Here is a 16,858-nt window from a genome sequence, read left to right on the forward strand (position 1 = left end):
GGGGGGGGGGGGGCTTTTTGCACACCAGCCCCAAAACTTTGACTCTCACCTCAATTTTTTTATGAACCTTGGGATCCTTTTTTGTTCCACAAATGGTCACATCTCTCTTATGGAGGCTTCTAGTGGCAGATGTACTTCAAGAACCCTCCAGATCAGCTGCCAAACCCAGAAGTCACAACTGGAAGTAATGTCTGGTTTCAAAATTCAGCTGTTTGATTTTTGGAGGGTTCAAAACACATTCCCCACCCCAAGAAGAAAATTAGCCCCCATTACACTAGTCTAGCTTTGAGTCACAGTATTTAAGATTGTTTTTGGCTACAGCACACAAAACTAGACAATATTTCTTCCACTCTTCACTTTATATTTAAAGAATTGCTTCATACAACTGACTAACTTTTTCCCAGTACACAACAAAACTGATTATGTTTATGTACACTGTATCAAGTACAATTACAGATGCAATTTGTATCAATCTTAAATCTGCTTCACACTTTCATTGCAAATTTAGTGTTTGGTTTAGTTGTTTTTTAAAATGTGAGTTCAGTTTACAAGTACATAGTCATCCTAATCCACACATGATAGACCTTCTTCAGTAAGATTATTTCAGGGAGGGAAAAACAAATATTCTGCTCCAGCTTCCAAGTTATGGATAGTACATTTAAAGTGATCAAGTTAAATATTTATGTACAGATAAGAATATCTTAGTTCAAGAATGATTTGGCTGCATACTGCTATTGGAGTAGTGAATACTTTTTTAGTACCGTCCATGTACAATACTTCATTTTCAGTAACACATCTGAGCTCATGTATTTACAAAGATTCACAGTTTTCCATATCTCCCATTGGTCCATTTTTAAAAAAAGTCAATTTGTTTTTTCTGCTTTATTTCAGTTACTTGAAGTTACGTATAAAATATTATTTCTGGTATCTGTCCATCTTCTATTGATGTGCCATTGTTGTTACCTGGCGAACTAAAAAAGAAAAAGCAAGTTTTGCTTGAAGCAGGAGATTCATGGATTACTTTCTTCAGTCCTTTGGTGCCATAATGAGAATCTGGGCCCTAAATACAAACAACAGAAATGAGATATTGGATTGAGAGATTAAACTTGTATCCATAGTCTCTAAGTGGTAAACAGTCTGCTAAAAATACATAAAACTAAAAACTAAAAACACAGCAACAACAGAATTTAAAAAATTAGTGAAGGAGCAATTATAAAACCAAAATAAAACTGGTAGAAGACAACTAAAAAATGCAGCACATACATGCAATTATTTTGCATGTTAATTAGCAAACCTGGAATGCTCTCTGAGCTGTAGTACATTTATAGCTGCAAAGAACTATCACTGCAAGAAATATACTACAGCACACATAACTTGGTGTTACTAACAGGAGTCTGAATGATAAAGACATATTTATACAGTCTTCAAATTAAAATGTCTCACTTTTAAAGTTGCACAAGCAGTATAGCACACGGTTGGCAGAATCTCTATAGGCTCTTTGAACATAACTCTGAAGGTATTGGCTGTACCATCACAGCTAAATCCAGTGTCATTTTGTCCTAGTGTCTGGTTTTTCTCATATTCAATGATCTGTAGCAAAAGACAAAGCAAGACACCTGTGATTTTCTTTAAGAAAATATATGAAGAGGACATTTATGATGCTAACAACCTATTCAGCTCTTCTATTTCTTGACTCATACTTCAACTTCCTCCCATGGTTTCAAAGAGCAGAACTTTCACAACCCAACATATGTAAAGATAAGAACTTTAACTGGCACATGTGAATAACATGCCATCTCTTGCAAGTGAAAAATTGCCTTACCAGTTCTAAAAGATCTATGCTGGCTATGTATTATTATTATTATTATTATTATTATTATTATTATTATTATTATTATTATTATTATTATTATTTTGCAGGGTACAATTCAGGGCGCTCAAGATCAAGGTTTATTCTTCCCTACCATCACATGTAAAGCAGATGGCAATCAGACATAGGCCTTCCCTGTGGGTGGCCCTCATTTTTAGAATACTTTCATAACTACACCACTTTCTTTAAATTTTAGAACTTGTATGATGATTTAACATTGAGAATCTAAAAAGGATTTCAGACACGCAGTTTAGTTTTCAAGGCCCAAGTATTTCTCTCTAACTCAAAACATTCCAGAAATACAAAAGCAGTCACTTCTAAAACGCACTACTAGGAGGAAGGTGTGTGTGTGTGTGTATTATAATATATTATTATAATAATAAGGTAAGGAGCTGGTGGGAAAAAGGTGAGAGAATGGGATGTTGGAAGTGAATGATGTGCGAGAGGATCTGAATATGGCCAGTGAATGATAGTTGGTATAGTAAAACAGTGTGTGGAGTGAATGAATGAGATTTGGGTTGAGAGGGTCAGTCAGGTTTAGGAATGAGTGACATTTAAGATCTTGTCTGTGTTAGCTAGGAAAAGAGTGAGAGTGTGAAAAAAGGTGTTTTAAAAATCATACAGGAGGAAAGAAAATATAAAATGATGTTAGTCACAGACCTGTATTTTCTCAAGGTGTTGTTGGTGTACTCTCCTGTGCTTTGAATACTTAAATTATTAATTTCTTTTGTTATGTTAAACTTCTGCTATGTGGCCAACACCACTACCCCAAACATGTTACTTGGGTGTGAACAGAACACATTTCACCTGCTACAGGGAATCTTAAAGAGAGAGTCAACAGACTGGGATTTTACTGTTTGGGGTTTCTACCTGCAACAAAGGTAAATCATTTTTAAAAAATGGGACTACATTTGGCACGTATTACCAAAACAGCACCTAAAATTTTCCTAATGCAAAAGCATGAAGGCTTGTCTTGAGAGATTAAATGTTCTCTGGTGAGCAAAGGGAGCTGTGACCTTACAAAGAGTGGAGGCATCTTGGATCTCAGACAAAGTACTTTTTGTATTGCTAATGGAATTCAAATTTTATCTCTCGGACTTTGGAACGCTTTGTTCCCAGTGCCAAATGGACAGAAGGAGGAAGAGCTGCTTGCATAGATATCCCTCTAGAGAACAACACATCAAAACACCTTGGGAAAATGCAGGCCTGTGACTAATATCATCATTTTATATTTTTTTTCTCTCCTGTATGATTCTTTTAAAGATGAAGAAGCCAGTGGAGCTTTGAAAGCTTGCACCATGTATTTTGTGCATTTTCTTTGGCCAAATAAAGGTATCACTGTTTTTTTGTTTGTTTTCTTTGATGTTATTGCACTTCTGTTTATAAAGTACTGTTTTTGTATCACACTCTTTTGGCCTCTGGGAATGCAAGACATACTGTATAACACTGGGTTCAGATGCCATGTCTGTTGTGCAGCAGAGAAGAGACATTAGGTGTCTTGCGAGGATAGAAGTTGTATAACATCTGGTACAGGAACCTTGAGAACATCTATTAAGTCCTCACAGTGGTGGTCACATAGGTGGGATGGGAGGAAGTCCTTATGTTGGTGGTTGAAGTGGGAATAAAAAAGACCTTATTCTTGGTGCAATAAGTGAGGTTTGTGGAAGTCCTCATCTTTAGTGGAGGTTTAGACAGAATTGCACACCAGGTGGGAAGGCAGTGGAATAAAGAGACAGAAGCCTCAGTATTCTATGAAACATTTTAAATGTTACAGAAACCGAGAACAATCCTGAGAGAAACATCTGTCCCACAGAACCATGTTGGAGGAAGACCTACCTCAGCATTCTGCTGCTATATCATTTCTAAATGACACTCATCCGGCCGAACATCCTTGATCAAGTCAGCTAAGTTAATGAACTATATACGTTTTGACATCATTCATTAAATTGTTAGAAAACAATGGTACCTGTATATTAACTTGGTAATCAGTGGGTCCATGAATAGATCCATATAATCCAAATCCCACAATTGAAATTCTTCTATTGACTGTGAACCTTAAAAGAAGGGGGAGAGAACAGAATGAAGTAATTTCTCTTGAAGAGAAAATGGTAAATGATATTCTAAAAAGAAACCAATAAAAATCCATAAAGTAGGTTTTTACAAAAATGAATTATCCACATACAGTGGAACCTTATTATACGCGGGGGGTCTGTTCCGGATCCCTCCGCGTATAATAAGTTCTGCCTATGCTCAAGCCCCATTGTTTCCAATGGGGCTCGTGCATGGTGGTGTTGCGGCGCGGTAGCGCGCAGGGCGCACGCGCCCATTCAATTAAATGGGACGCGCAGCCCCTTCCGCCCCGGCGGCTTTGAGCGCCTATGCTCAAAGCCACCTATAAAAAGGCAGCGTATGGCGAGGCGCGACTGTAAATAGATTTAAAAGTACCAATGTCTGTTTCTCTACATTTTTCTAATATATGCCAAACTATTTTCAAATAATATTTACTCAAAGCAGTGCCTTCTAACCAGCTTTTACTATCAAGATTTCGAGAAGAGAAATGTGCTCTAACTTCTCTTTATTTGATGGATAAGGACAAGAAGCAAGAGCCCCCTCAGCACCACTGCCCAATTCAGATCTCCTCCCACCAGAAAACCTCAGGCCACTTCACATTACAAGTTTGACAAACATCTCTTGAAATGTTATGTTGTACTAGAAAATTTATCCAGTCTTGGCTTGGTTGGTTTGATGACTTTGCTTAAGATTTCAATGGAGCAAAACTTTGACCTGTAGCATCTATAATCTTTAAACAATGATCCATACAAGATGAAGATTAATTATGTTGTGTGCGTTATATTGTTTTTCCATTGATGCTGCCCTGGAATTCATGAGGCTGAAGGGCCAGTTGAAAACTTGACAAATAAAATAAGCAAACTTTTGAGGCCACTATTAAATTGCTAACTAGGCAGAATTCTGGAAAGATTTTCCTTTCTGTCAGGCAACTCACATGATTTCTCCTGAAAATGAGTGACCCATACCTGATCCGGTCACTTGTTCCACTGTAACCCCAACGACTCTCCACTTGTTGAAATCTATTTATGCTGCATTCCTTTCCTCTAAGACAGCATCTTGGTCGGTCAATATAGTCAACTCTAGGTTTAGGGTTGACTGTAAAATGCAGAAAGAGATTTACTACTTCCCGATCTGACAAAATTCCAGACTGAGCAGGACCTGGAAAGAAAGGTAGTGCAACTGAGCTGAGCATATTCTATACTATGCAGCCAACCGAGAAATGCTTCTGAAGTAACTGTTAGATACAAGCCTATTGACACACACACATACCCTGCTACATTGCAGGTGTTCAGTTAATTAAAATGGGCACTGAAAGAACAAACAAACAAACAAAAAACCATACAACTTTCAAGAGAAAACTGTTAAGGATTTTATCTTCTGTGATGGACTGTTTTTCATACTGCATGGTCCCTAAATAAGAGTGTATGCTGCTACGTTTAACACATTAAGATTAAACAAGATGAAAAATTCAATTATACTGGTTTAACTGCAGCCACAGTCACACAATACTATTAAACAGTGTGAGCTATCCAATAGGATAATCTGGTTCATCTTTACAGATTGTTTATTACAACATGGAAAACGAAGTGAACATACAATAAAAATGCACTTTTATTTTAAAAGCCCATACATTTCAACAGCTATACCCCTAAGTATTGTTATTTAAGACAAATAGCCAGGCTGTCTCCCTTATCCAAAATGCTTGGGAATAGGAGTGTTTTGGATTTTGGAATATTTGTATTTGCATAATAAGATATCTTGGAGCTGGGATCCAAGTCTAAACATGAAATTCATTTATATTTCATATACATCTTATACAGGTTGAGTCTCCCTACTTCACCTTTGGTAATAACATATATCTTCAAGTTACTAGTACTGCTATGGGCATACACATGGTACCATAATATGCCAACATCGTCATGGATGACCTATTATTATTATTCTTTATTTACATATAGAACAATACATAGAACCTAGAACAATGTTTCCTTGACTCCTGCACTCAGAAAATGACTTGAAGACACCCAGTATGTCAGTAGTATGGAGACAACTCTTTTTGTCTTGCTAATCAAACTTAAGCATACCCATATGGCCAGAAGCAGCAGGAGGAGTATGGGGATACTTCTTGCTATTGGCAACTTAAATCTTATCTGCAATGGATAAATATGCTATAGTAAACTTTCCCAACCTGGTGCCTTCCAGATGTCTTAAAGACTATAAAGGGGAATTGCAGCCTAACACATCTTGATGGTATTTGAATGGGGAAAACTGTATTACTGTGAATTTTAAAAACTGCAGAGCCGATTTGACATATAGAGTACCTAACAAACAATAAAGTCTGGAGTCCTATGTACAAATGCTGGGAAGTATGTCCTACTAGAATCAATGAAATCTGTTTCCAACTAAACACGCATAAATAGAATCAGACTGCAAGAACCCTGTGAAATTGCTGAAAGACCAAACCCATTTAGAAAGAAGCAAAATGTGCTGTATTTCCCCCCTGCTTTTAAAAACTCCATTAATGGACATAGTGCTAAACAAATAAATTAGTTACTAGTAATAAACAGTGATCCCTTGACACACTGTGTACATTGCATCTGAAGGTGTTATGCAAACTTTCTTTTCTTTTCATACACCAAGAAAGTAAACCATCATGTTACCAGCTGCAAATTCTTCAATTGTCATCAGTGGAAAACGGATTAAGGACAGGGCTTTGCCAAGTACTTTCTGCTTATTTGTAGATGTGACTGGTAACTGTTGCCTTTGGCATTCTGCTTCGGCCCAGCGAACAACAGCTCCAAAAAGTCTGCTCTCACGAATACTGAGCGTGTCTCTTTCCAATACTGCACACAATGTATCTAAAGGAAAAAATGTAAAGTAATTTGCAAGCTTAAAGAAATGTTTTAACTTCTGCAAAGTTACACAAGTTTATCGGACATGTGTGTCTGACCTGAAGAAGGGAGACTAGATTCTGGTTAAACTGGTATTAACCTCACTTTCTTCCACTATGAAGGCAGCATATGAACCATGTATTAGTAAAACGATACTTGCTGTATTTGTTCTTGTTGTTTGACTTTAAGTTCTTTCTGACTTATGGCGACTCTATTATGGGGTTTTCTTTGCAAAATTTGTTTGGAGATTTGTCATTGCCTTCCCCTGAGGCTGGGAGCATGTGGGAGCATGTGACTTGCCCAGGGTCACCCAGTGGGTTTCATGACTTGAGTTGGGATTGAACCCTGGTCCTCAGAGTCACAGTCCAATACTCAAACCATTACACCATGCTGGCTACTGGGATTACATGCCAAATCATGACTAAGAACTATTTTAGATATTATTTGCTTATTTGGAGCTAGTTTTACGTAACTATCCTTCGTTAACTGAGTCTGACATTTGTTGCTGTCCTATAAACACATTCTTACCCAGTGCTAAATCTAATGAAAAGAATTTCCACTGGTTTTCTGAGTGAAATGTGCATAAAAGCAACCACAAAACCTATTCATAACTAATCCCTTCTAAAATGGCTACTCAGGCTAACATATTAATTTAAAAACCTGGTTCTCTAGATATTGTCTGACTCCAACTTCCATCCCTCCCAGTTAGTATGTCCAACAGTCAGGAAAGAGGGAGTTATAGTTCAGCAACAGCCAAAAGGCAATGGCTTCCCAACCCTTGGCCTGGTACCTCAAAAATAACAAAGTTTAAGGGTGACTTACCTATATCTATGTCTGTGAAGCCTTCTGCACTTATTGCATCCATTGTACTTTTGTCTATTGTGTCAAGACAGAGACTAGCCAATTGTGGTTCATCAAATAAACGAGCCTATAAAAAAGATTTGTTAAAATTTAATGGGTCAATTCAGTATTTCAAGGTAGACCTGACAGCTAATAGAAACCTATTCCAACGACAACAAATACTGAAAATAGGTTTTACTGATATAAGCTCAAATTCATGTTAGCGTTTTGCATTAAGAAATTTTGTGTATAAAAATTTGTGTTCCAGTATTAATTTCTCTCATGTTGGCAGCTGCTATTCAGGGTTCCCATATAAACCCAAGGTCTGAACCTGGAGTTAAAATCTGCTTTCAGAAACCTGGTGAGTGGTTATCTCAGGCACATTTAATTACAGTTAATATTGTTTCTACCAAGAACACTTGGCCATACTTAAGGAAGAAGAAGAAAATCCCTTACTCTGAAGAGAAGGGCCACAAAATTGCACAGTGTACTTCCAGTCTTTTCAGCGAAGTTAGGAACAATCTGCAAAGTAACTGGAATGTATGCATGTTTCCTTAGAAAGAGCTCCCACCAGGTCTAATGGAAAGCACTGAGCATAAGCTGCAACCGTATTTTCAGATAATCATCTGGTAAACATCAATTGTTAGGATCATTTAAAATTCTAAAGAAGCTAGAAGTTTACAAATGACTGAATGTATTAATTAAATGTTAGAAGTTGATAATAACTAATATTTCTATCTGGGGTCGCCAACTGTGGAGGCGAGGACAATTCTCCCCATAGCTACATAATCCTGAGGACTATCCCAAATACATCCAGCTTTCGTGCTGGGGGCAGTGGAGGCAAAGGACTGGTTTGTTTTGTCTTGAGCATTTTGGAATGGGGAGGTCTGGGGGCTATAAAATGTTGTCTGAAGTACTGAACGTAGACTATGAACAGCACTCTCCCTATCCTTATTTGTATCCACAGCATGCTTACATTCCCCAATTTTATAGACCATGCAAATTAACTACAGCTAATGGGTTCAGACTTATATTTTCAAAGCACCTTTTCTGCCCTACCTATGATGAGGCCCACACACAGTGAATCAGAACCAGACCTAACAGGCAGTCCTGATCTGGAAATTCAACATACCTGTTTCTATTCAGCTGTACAGTATGGTCTGATCCAAAAAGGACGCCAATTTAGCCATTTAGCCACATATATACAGGCAGCAGAAAGATCTGAAGCCTAGGGCTCATTCCCAGCTCTCCTATCCAACCCACAGCTTGTGCAACCATCTGAATTCAGCGACCTAGACAAATTCCTTCTTATTTGGACGCTTTTAGCAAACTGAGAGGACTTTGTGGGGGGATGGAACCTGTGCCCCCAAATCTAATAATCCAAATTTAAGATCAATTATCTACCAAAAAAAACCCCAAACTGGTCATTTTAATTTCAAAAGGTTGTATTGTATTTTTAATTTTTCTGGCATTATCCACAATTGATTTGCTCTGCTATGTACAGTATGTGCATTAAAGTAAGGCAGAAAGTACTTTAAATTAGCTGACTGAGTATACATCTATATTTACAGCAGCTCAGCATAAGGAGAATTACCTGAGTAAGTAGCATAAAAGCATTGTCTGCACGGAGGTGCTTAGTAAGGAATTCTACACAGTGAGCTTCCAGGGCTGGGACAGCATACTTCTTGGCTGTGTAGAGAGTGGTCATCACTGTTTCAGGACCAATCTGAACTTCATCTGAATACAAAAACCTAGAGATAAAAGAAGATAAGTTTAAGAGGGTTATCTGATCCATACCAATTAATGCAGTTTTTAAATAGCAAAGCTGGGTGAGCTGAGCACACCTCTCTCACAAAAAGGACTCTTTTTCAAACATGAAAGGTCAGACACTGTCTTGAAGCGAAAGGAAAAAGAGAAACAAGAAAGGTGACATTCTTCCACATCTTGTTCAGAGCAGCTTCAAGTGGTGCAGTTTCAAATGCCAGTTCAAGCAGAGATACACCTAGATGTGCTCCTTTAACAGAAAATTTGGTAAACAGAGACAGAAATAACACAGAAACAATAGGATAGGACCCTATATAGCGCAAAGAGGGAGGGCAGTTCAACATGTCTTAAGAAACCTTTTATCCAAGACCAAGAATATATACATGTGAAATGAAACAACCAGGTCGGTTATGCCTTGAGAAAGAAAACAATAATATTTTGATGCTTGTAGAGGCCATTTGAAGGCTTCCACTTAGAGATCTATGTTGCTGGTTTTGCGGTTTGTTTGTTTTTTTAAAGACATGATGGTGATAACTGATAAAGCAGGCTTATCTACTCTCCTCTTTTCTGTCTGTCTATCTGTTCATGAAATAAGGGATTCTGGAGGCAACTGTTTACTATGCCTGTTGCAGCCAGGCACACATAGCTTACAATAGGACTGGCAGGAGTAGAACCCCCTGCTTTCCAAGCAAACACACTGCTGCAAACCAACACCAAAAGCCTTGTTTCTCCAGACCTCCTTCACTGTCCTTCCCATGCTGTAGAAGGAAACTTGCAACTCATCCTATTTCTCTGACAACAGCAATGGCACCAAATGTTTGTTTAGGAACTGTTACATGTTTATAATGTGTAACTCTGTTTGTATACTGCAGGTTGAGTAAGTCTCCATTAACAGAAACACTGCACCGCTTTGACCGCTCCGACTGCCTCCTGTTGCATTCTGGGGTTTGTAGTCCAGTGAGGCCTAAGCGCTCTCTGGCTGAATATCCTAAATGCCCCTAACTGCAAATCCCAGAATGCAACAGGAAGCACCCGATGGTTTGGGATTCTGGGGGGTGAAGTCCAAACTCCCTCGGAGGCCAGAGTTTGGGAATCGCTGGATTGAATTAAGGCTGCATCCACACTAGAGAGAGAACACGGTTTGGAACCGCTTTAACTCTTTGTCTGGTTCTCTGCTATGGAATTCTGGGAGTTAGAGTTTGTTGTGGGGCCCCCGCTCCGGGCCCACAACAAACTCCAACTCCCAGAATTCCATAGCCTTGAGCCAGGAAAGAGTTAAAGCGGTGCCAAACCGGGTTCTCTCTCCAGTGTGGATGCATCCTAAGTAATGAAAAAGCATTCCCCGGACCTGAGGAGGGCCAGGAAGGCGGCGGGCTCCACATCGGGGAGCTCGATCTCCGCGGAGGTGGTGGCCATGCCTCCGTTGAACATGGCGTCGAAGACGGCGCTGCCGGCGGCCAGGACGAAGCGGTGGGCAGGGATGCGCTGCTGGGAAGGCCCCCCTCCTCCTCCTCCGCCTCCTCCTGAGGCGCGAGGGCCCCCTTTTCCCACCACGAAGCGCACGTCGCTCAGCAGCTCGTTGGTGAAGAGGAAGGCGAAGCGCTCCCGCAGAGACCGCTTCGTGGCCTGCCAGTTGTACACAGGCTCTCGCTGCACCGATACTGGGGCTGCAGCCGCTGTGGGGGCCGCCACAGGAACCGACGCCGCCACTGCTCCCTCGGCCGTCGCTGTAGTCGCCGCCACCGTCGCCTCAGGGCCGCCCGCGGCCGCCATTACTGCCCCCTCAGCTCTGCGCAGCCGCACTCGCCAACACTCGCATCACAATGGGCGGGGTCTTCCCGTACTCCGCTTCTGCGCAGGCGCACCGTGGCCGCCATTACTAGCGCCTCAGCTCTGCGCAGCCGCACTCACCACCTGCAGGCTCCCAATGGGCGGGGCTTTCCCGTTACCGTATTCTGCTTCTGCGCAGGCGCAGGACGGCCGCTATTACTAGCCCCTCAGGTATGCGCAGGCGCACTCGCTACTTCTCGCCTCACAATGGGCGGTGTCTTCCCGCAGGCTACTCCTGCGTATGCGCACTACGCCGCCCTTTACACCTACTCGCCTCACAATGGGCGGGGCCTTTTATCAGTCTGCTCCTGCGCAGGCGCACCGAAGCCGCCCTTACTAACACTTACTCGCCGCACAATGGGCGGGGCCTTTATCAGGCTGCTTCTGCGCAGGCGCATTGAAACGCGAACGTATTAGTAACTCCGCCCAGTGAAGCCCTGCCCACATGAGCATAGATCTAGGAACCTATAGAAGAGTGGTTTTCCTGGAACTAACGGGAAGGCTTGGTGGCGCAGTGGTTAAATGCCGGCACTGCAGCCGCTCGCTCTCAGCCACAAGGTTGCGAGTTCGATCCCAGGCAGGGGCTCTCGTCTTCAGGGTCGACTCAGCCTGGCATCCAAAAAGGAGTGCCCAGCTTTGTTTGGGGGCAACTGGCTTAGGGCTGTTCGACAGTGGAACCTACTTCCATAGAGGTCTTGAAGCAGAGGCTGGATGGTCAATGGGCGATGGCAGAAGGGGCGGGGCTGGATCAGGGCCATTCTTGGGGTCTCTTCCAATAACCCCACTTTCTGGCCCACTTTAACTGCCCTGGCTGCATGGGATGGGGATTTCCCCCTGTGGGTCTGGAGAAAGGCTGGGAAGCGGGTGAGTCCCCCCCGGGATCCTTTGCGGTGAGAAGACTTGGTTCCCTCCGAAGAGGAGGAGGCTGGGCTGGGCTGGGCGGGAGCAGGCTGGCTGGGTCCTGGGTGTGCTGCTGCTGCGGAGCCCAGGGGGCTTTGGGAGGCGGAGGGAGGAGGTGGGGCCGGGGCTTGCTCTCGTCCTTCTCCTTCTCGGGGAGGATGAGCGCCTCTGCGGCCACGGGGGTCTTCGTGCTCTCCCTCTCGGCCATCCCCGTCACCTACCTCTTCAACGCCTGGAGCCCCGCCGGAAGGTGAGCATGGAGGGAGGGAGAGAGAGAGGGAGAAAGAGAGAGAGAGAGAAGGAAGGAAGGAAAGAGAGAGAGAGAGGAAGGAAGGAAAGAAAAAGGAAGGAAAGAAGGACAGAGAGAGAGGAGGGAAGGAAGGAAGGGGAGAAGGAAAGGAAGGGGAAAAAGAGATTGGAAGAGAAGAAAGAGAGAGAGAGAAAGGAAGAAAGTCTGAAAGGAAAGAAGAGGATGGAAGGAAGGAAAGAGAGGACGGAAGGAAGGAAGGAAGGAGAAAGGAAGAGAGAGAGAAGTTGTGGTAGTGGCCAGGTCCTGTTGTTGGGGCCACCAGAGTAAAAACTGGAGAGGGATCCTAGACCTGTAAGAAAAAGAAACCTAAGCCAGTATTGCACAGGACAGGTTCTGGAAAGAGACCCAACGTGGTCCAGTGGTTTGAGATTCTAGGATGTGGATTCTAGAGGCTAGAGTTCGAATCCTCCCTCGGCCTTGAAAACCCACTGGGTGACCTTGGGCAAGTCACACTCTCTCAGCCGAAGAGGAAGGGGATGGCAAACCCTCCTCTGAAGAAACCTGGCCAAGGAAACTGCGTGAGGGGGTCCCCCTTAGCATCACTGTGCCTTGGAAGTGAGGGTAAGGTGGGCAACAGCAGCAGCAACCGTTGCTTGTTACCTGGTTGCTGGACAAGCCAGACTCAGCGAAATGCCAGTCTTGACTTCCTCTTATGCTGAGATCCTGGGCTACAGACTCTCCTTTGAATATGTGACTTGGCTTCTAAATCCACACGATTCGGATATTGCTATACAGTTATGTAGGCAGAGGCAGGAATAAAGCACATTGAATCCAGTGGTATTATCTAGCGAGTAAACATGTGCAGATGGCAACTTATTGCGCATAGAACACTGTACGGTTTTTAATTGTTTTTAAATCTAATAACGGAGCCAATGCAGTTTGACTGTTGGACTCTGGAGACCAGGGTTCAAATCCCCATTTGGCCATGGAAACCCACCTTGCACCAGTCACATTTTCTCAGGCAATGGAGGCAAAACCCCTCTAAACAAACCTTACTAAGAAAAACAAGGAAACGTTGCAGGACTTCAATCCCTTGGTCATGTTGACCAAGCCTGATGGGAGATGCAGTCCAGAAAGCTCTGGAGAGGCACAGGTTCCCCATCTGCATTAAGCAGGCAGTCATCGGTTTCTTTTCAACAGATAATGTGGTATTTGTGCTTTTTTAGTGTTCAAAAATGTTTCATATACATTACAACACGTCAAGCTGGATATCATTATGATCTATGGATTGCAGAAGTGGGCAGAGAAATAGCGGAAGTGAAAAAGTGAAGAAAAAAGTCACTGAAGATACTGCAGGCTGTTGTTTTGGCTTATTTAGAGAGAGTCGCCTAACAATACTGAGCAGGTTTGCTAGACGGAAAGTTCTGACTTCCTAACAGTAGTATTGCCTCCATAGAAAGCAAGCGAGGAAGTCATAAGGTTTGCTCTCAAGTCAACTGTGAACACAGTAAAGACTCTTAAATAAGGCAAAGCAGTAAAACAGAATGGTAATCTGAATCGTGGGCATGCTTGGCCATTACTAGAGAGCCAAGGTGGAATAGCCGTTTGGGTGTTGGACTGGTATTCTGGAGACCAGGGTTCGATTCCCCACTCGGCCATAAAACCCACTGAGTGACACTGGGCCAGTTGCATGCTCTCAGCCTCAGGAGAAAGCAATGGCAAACCTCCTCTGAACAAATCTTGCCAAGAAACCCCATGATACCTTAGGTTCACCATAAATAAGAAAGGGCTTGAAAGCACACAGCAACAGCAACTAGCAAGTACTGTACTAGTTCATACTAGCCAACGGTTCCTGATAAATAAAATATATCCAAAAACATATTTCCTGAGATTGCAAAGTCAATATAATAACCTGCCGTTTTCCGTTTTCTCTTAAAATATATCTTTTTGTCCCATATTTGTAACACTTGTAAATTGCAAAAGGATGGTCAAAGTTGATTTTGGAGATCTTGCAAACAATGGGGAGAATGTGTGTAAGATGAGATATTTTTACAATTCCTCCAGGGATGTTTTCTGTACAGTTAAAATAAAGGGAGGTGGATCTGGTTGTCATCTTTGTAGAGAGCCAGAAAACTTCATTCATGTATGGCTGAGACACTGAGACTTACTCATAACCATACTTTATATGAAAGACTTAAGGCTGCAGTCTTATAAGGTACATTAGTCCATGAATTAGGCATTTCCCCATTGAAAAGACTGGGACTTCCTACTAAGTGTAGGACTGTGTTCTTCAATTGAAATTCGAAGCACACTAAGAGTGCAATCTATTATCTGTCTAGAATTCAAAGATATAGCTGTGTTAGTCTGTAGAATCAGTATGTAGAGAGATCTTGTAGCACCTTTGAGACTAACTGAAAGAAACAAGTTGGCAGCCTGAGCTTTTGTAGACCCCACCAAATGCATCTGAGAAAGTAGACTTTAGTCTACGAAAGCACATTCTGCCAACTTCTTTCTTTCAGTTAGTCTCAAAGGTGCCACAAGATCTCTCTACATACTGTTACTGTATATACTCATGTATAGGTCTAGACATTTTAGTCAAAAAATTGACTCCCAAAACTGAGTCAACTTATCCATGGGTCAATATATGTACTATACTTGAACTCTCATTTAAAAGGAACCATCCTCTGGTGAAAGTCAAGGATGTAATCTGTTCTGGAAGCATTAACCCCCCGCCCCTACTATCTCATCCATACAGCTTTTAGTCTGAGCACAAACAGTTATGCCTGCCACAGTTTTGTAAGTTTTTTGGCATCATGTTCCTTTTCTTCATCCTTTAGACCCTTTGTTACATGATCCACGAGTCACATCAAAATCCATAATTTTGGCCCCAAACACCTGCCCTTGACTTATGCATGAGGTCGGCTTATAGTTGAATATATACGGTATCTGTCTACTTAGCCATAAATCGCATTGGGATTTAATCTTGGATAAGTGGGGTATATAATTACAATTTTCTATGCAGGATTATCTCCATTAAATACGATCCACACAGTGTAAGTGAAACACACCAGAGATGAAGAACATGGTATCTAAAGGGAAGTCTAAATAAAATAAATGATTAATAAACTTGTCCTTGAACCAGTGTTTTTCCTGCACGCTTGCTGTAGCTCTGTGACCCCTCTTGCTCCGTGTTGCATATGTGTGGATGCAATGCCTTTGTTAAGTATTGCGTTTTGCATTGTGTAGATGTGGGGAATGCCAAACAATCTGTTTCTGTGCCATGTGTGTGTTGAAACTGCCTCTGGGGAGCGAGTGCCCAGTGAGCAAGCAGTGGAGAGCAAAGGCACAATCCTTTGGGTTGCTTGCATAAGTTGCGGTGGTATTTTTAGAAGCTGTTCTGGGCTGCCTGCGAGGGACATTGTGTGGAGAGAAGAACAACAATCGCTAACAGCTGCTTTCTCCAGAAGTGCCAGGGCATTCATTTACCAAAGACAAGTACCAGGGCCTTGTTTAGCAATTAAATGCCTGCTGACCTGGAAACCTATATCCCTTAACCCAAAGTTGGAGGAAGTTGGTTGCCAGGCCCCTGTCAAGGATGGGCATCATAGGGCACCTTCCCGGACCTGTATCCCTGTCAGAGGCCCATGCCTGATCTGAACGCTTCTCCCCAATCCTATTTTTCTTCCTCTTTGCTGCTGTTGTCTGTTCACACATCCTCTGAGCAGTGGCAGGACCATATCAGTCTCTATGCCCTTTCTTCCTTACCTTGGGCAGTAGTGCAGATTGGGTTTAGAGGGAGCAGAGCTTGGAAACAATGAGTTACAAGCTACACAAGATGCCAGCCACAGCTGCTGGCAAAATGTCAGGAATAAACTCTTCTAGAACACAGCCCCATTGCACGAAAAACCCACAAAAAACTATAGATGCCAGCCATAAAAGCCTTCGACTTCACATTTGACCTCACAAGGTTTTGGCCACTGGAAGTGTCTTTCTGCATCCTCCCTTAATTATGCCCATAATTCTTCTGGTTCTTGGTCGGTTGTGCTTAATGGTGCAAATCTAATTCTTACATTGTCCAGCATCATTTCTTATAGCTAGTTAAAACCTTCCTACTGTTTTTTATTTTTCTTTGCTGCCTCCTTTAGCATTTCAGTCACCTGTCATTAGCTTGAAATTCTGTGTTGGTGCATTGTCAGTTTCTTCCTGTGCTTCATGAAATCTCTCACTTTCTTTTTCCTCTGCGGTTGATGCATATACTTGGATTATGGTAATATTTATAGGTTTTCCCTGAAGCCTTATTGACATGATTCAGCCCAACTTTGCATTGTTTCCTCTTTTTCATATGAAGCCACCCCATGTCCTCGTGTCATTTCCTGAGTCGACCACTGTGTAGTTATATGAATCAAAGTGACCCATTCCTGTCCAAGTTAGCTCGCTTGCCCC

General features: G+C 42.3%; 2 protein-coding genes across 4 annotated transcripts in view; one reads left to right on the forward strand and one right to left on the reverse strand.

Moving 5' to 3' along the window:
• Positions 1–340: 340 nt before the first annotated feature.
• On the reverse strand, positions 341–11,348 carry BTBD1 (BTB domain containing 1). Its single transcript, XM_042475354.1, has 8 exons — positions 10,784–11,348; positions 9,266–9,422; positions 7,654–7,759; positions 6,601–6,798; positions 4,906–5,098; positions 3,837–3,924; positions 1,444–1,590; positions 341–1,060 (listed from the first exon to the last, which is right to left on the reverse strand). The coding sequence occupies exons 1-8, from the start codon at positions 11,206–11,208 to the stop codon at positions 902–904; spliced, it is 1,473 nt and encodes a 490-aa protein (XP_042331288.1). The 5' UTR covers positions 11,209–11,348; the 3' UTR covers positions 341–901.
• Positions 11,349–11,766: 418 nt separating this feature from the next.
• Positions 11,767–16,858, forward strand: part of TM6SF1 (transmembrane 6 superfamily member 1) — a 24,902-nt gene continuing 19,810 nt past the window's right edge. The window contains exon 1 of one of the 3 annotated variants that reach the window (XM_042475356.1): positions 11,767–12,129. In XM_042475356.1, the coding sequence (XP_042331290.1) occupies positions 12,086–12,129 (44 nt within the window). In that variant the 5' untranslated portion in view covers positions 11,767–12,085. Of the gene's footprint in view, positions 12,130–12,237; positions 12,416–16,858 lie in introns of those variants that run through there. The other 2 variants (XM_042475355.1, XM_042475357.1) reach the window with 2 other exon arrangements.

Source organism: Sceloporus undulatus, chromosome 6 (genome assembly GCF_019175285.1).
Source record: "Sceloporus undulatus isolate JIND9_A2432 ecotype Alabama chromosome 6, SceUnd_v1.1, whole genome shotgun sequence".
Lineage (NCBI taxonomy): Eukaryota > Metazoa > Chordata > Lepidosauria > Squamata > Phrynosomatidae > Sceloporus > Sceloporus undulatus.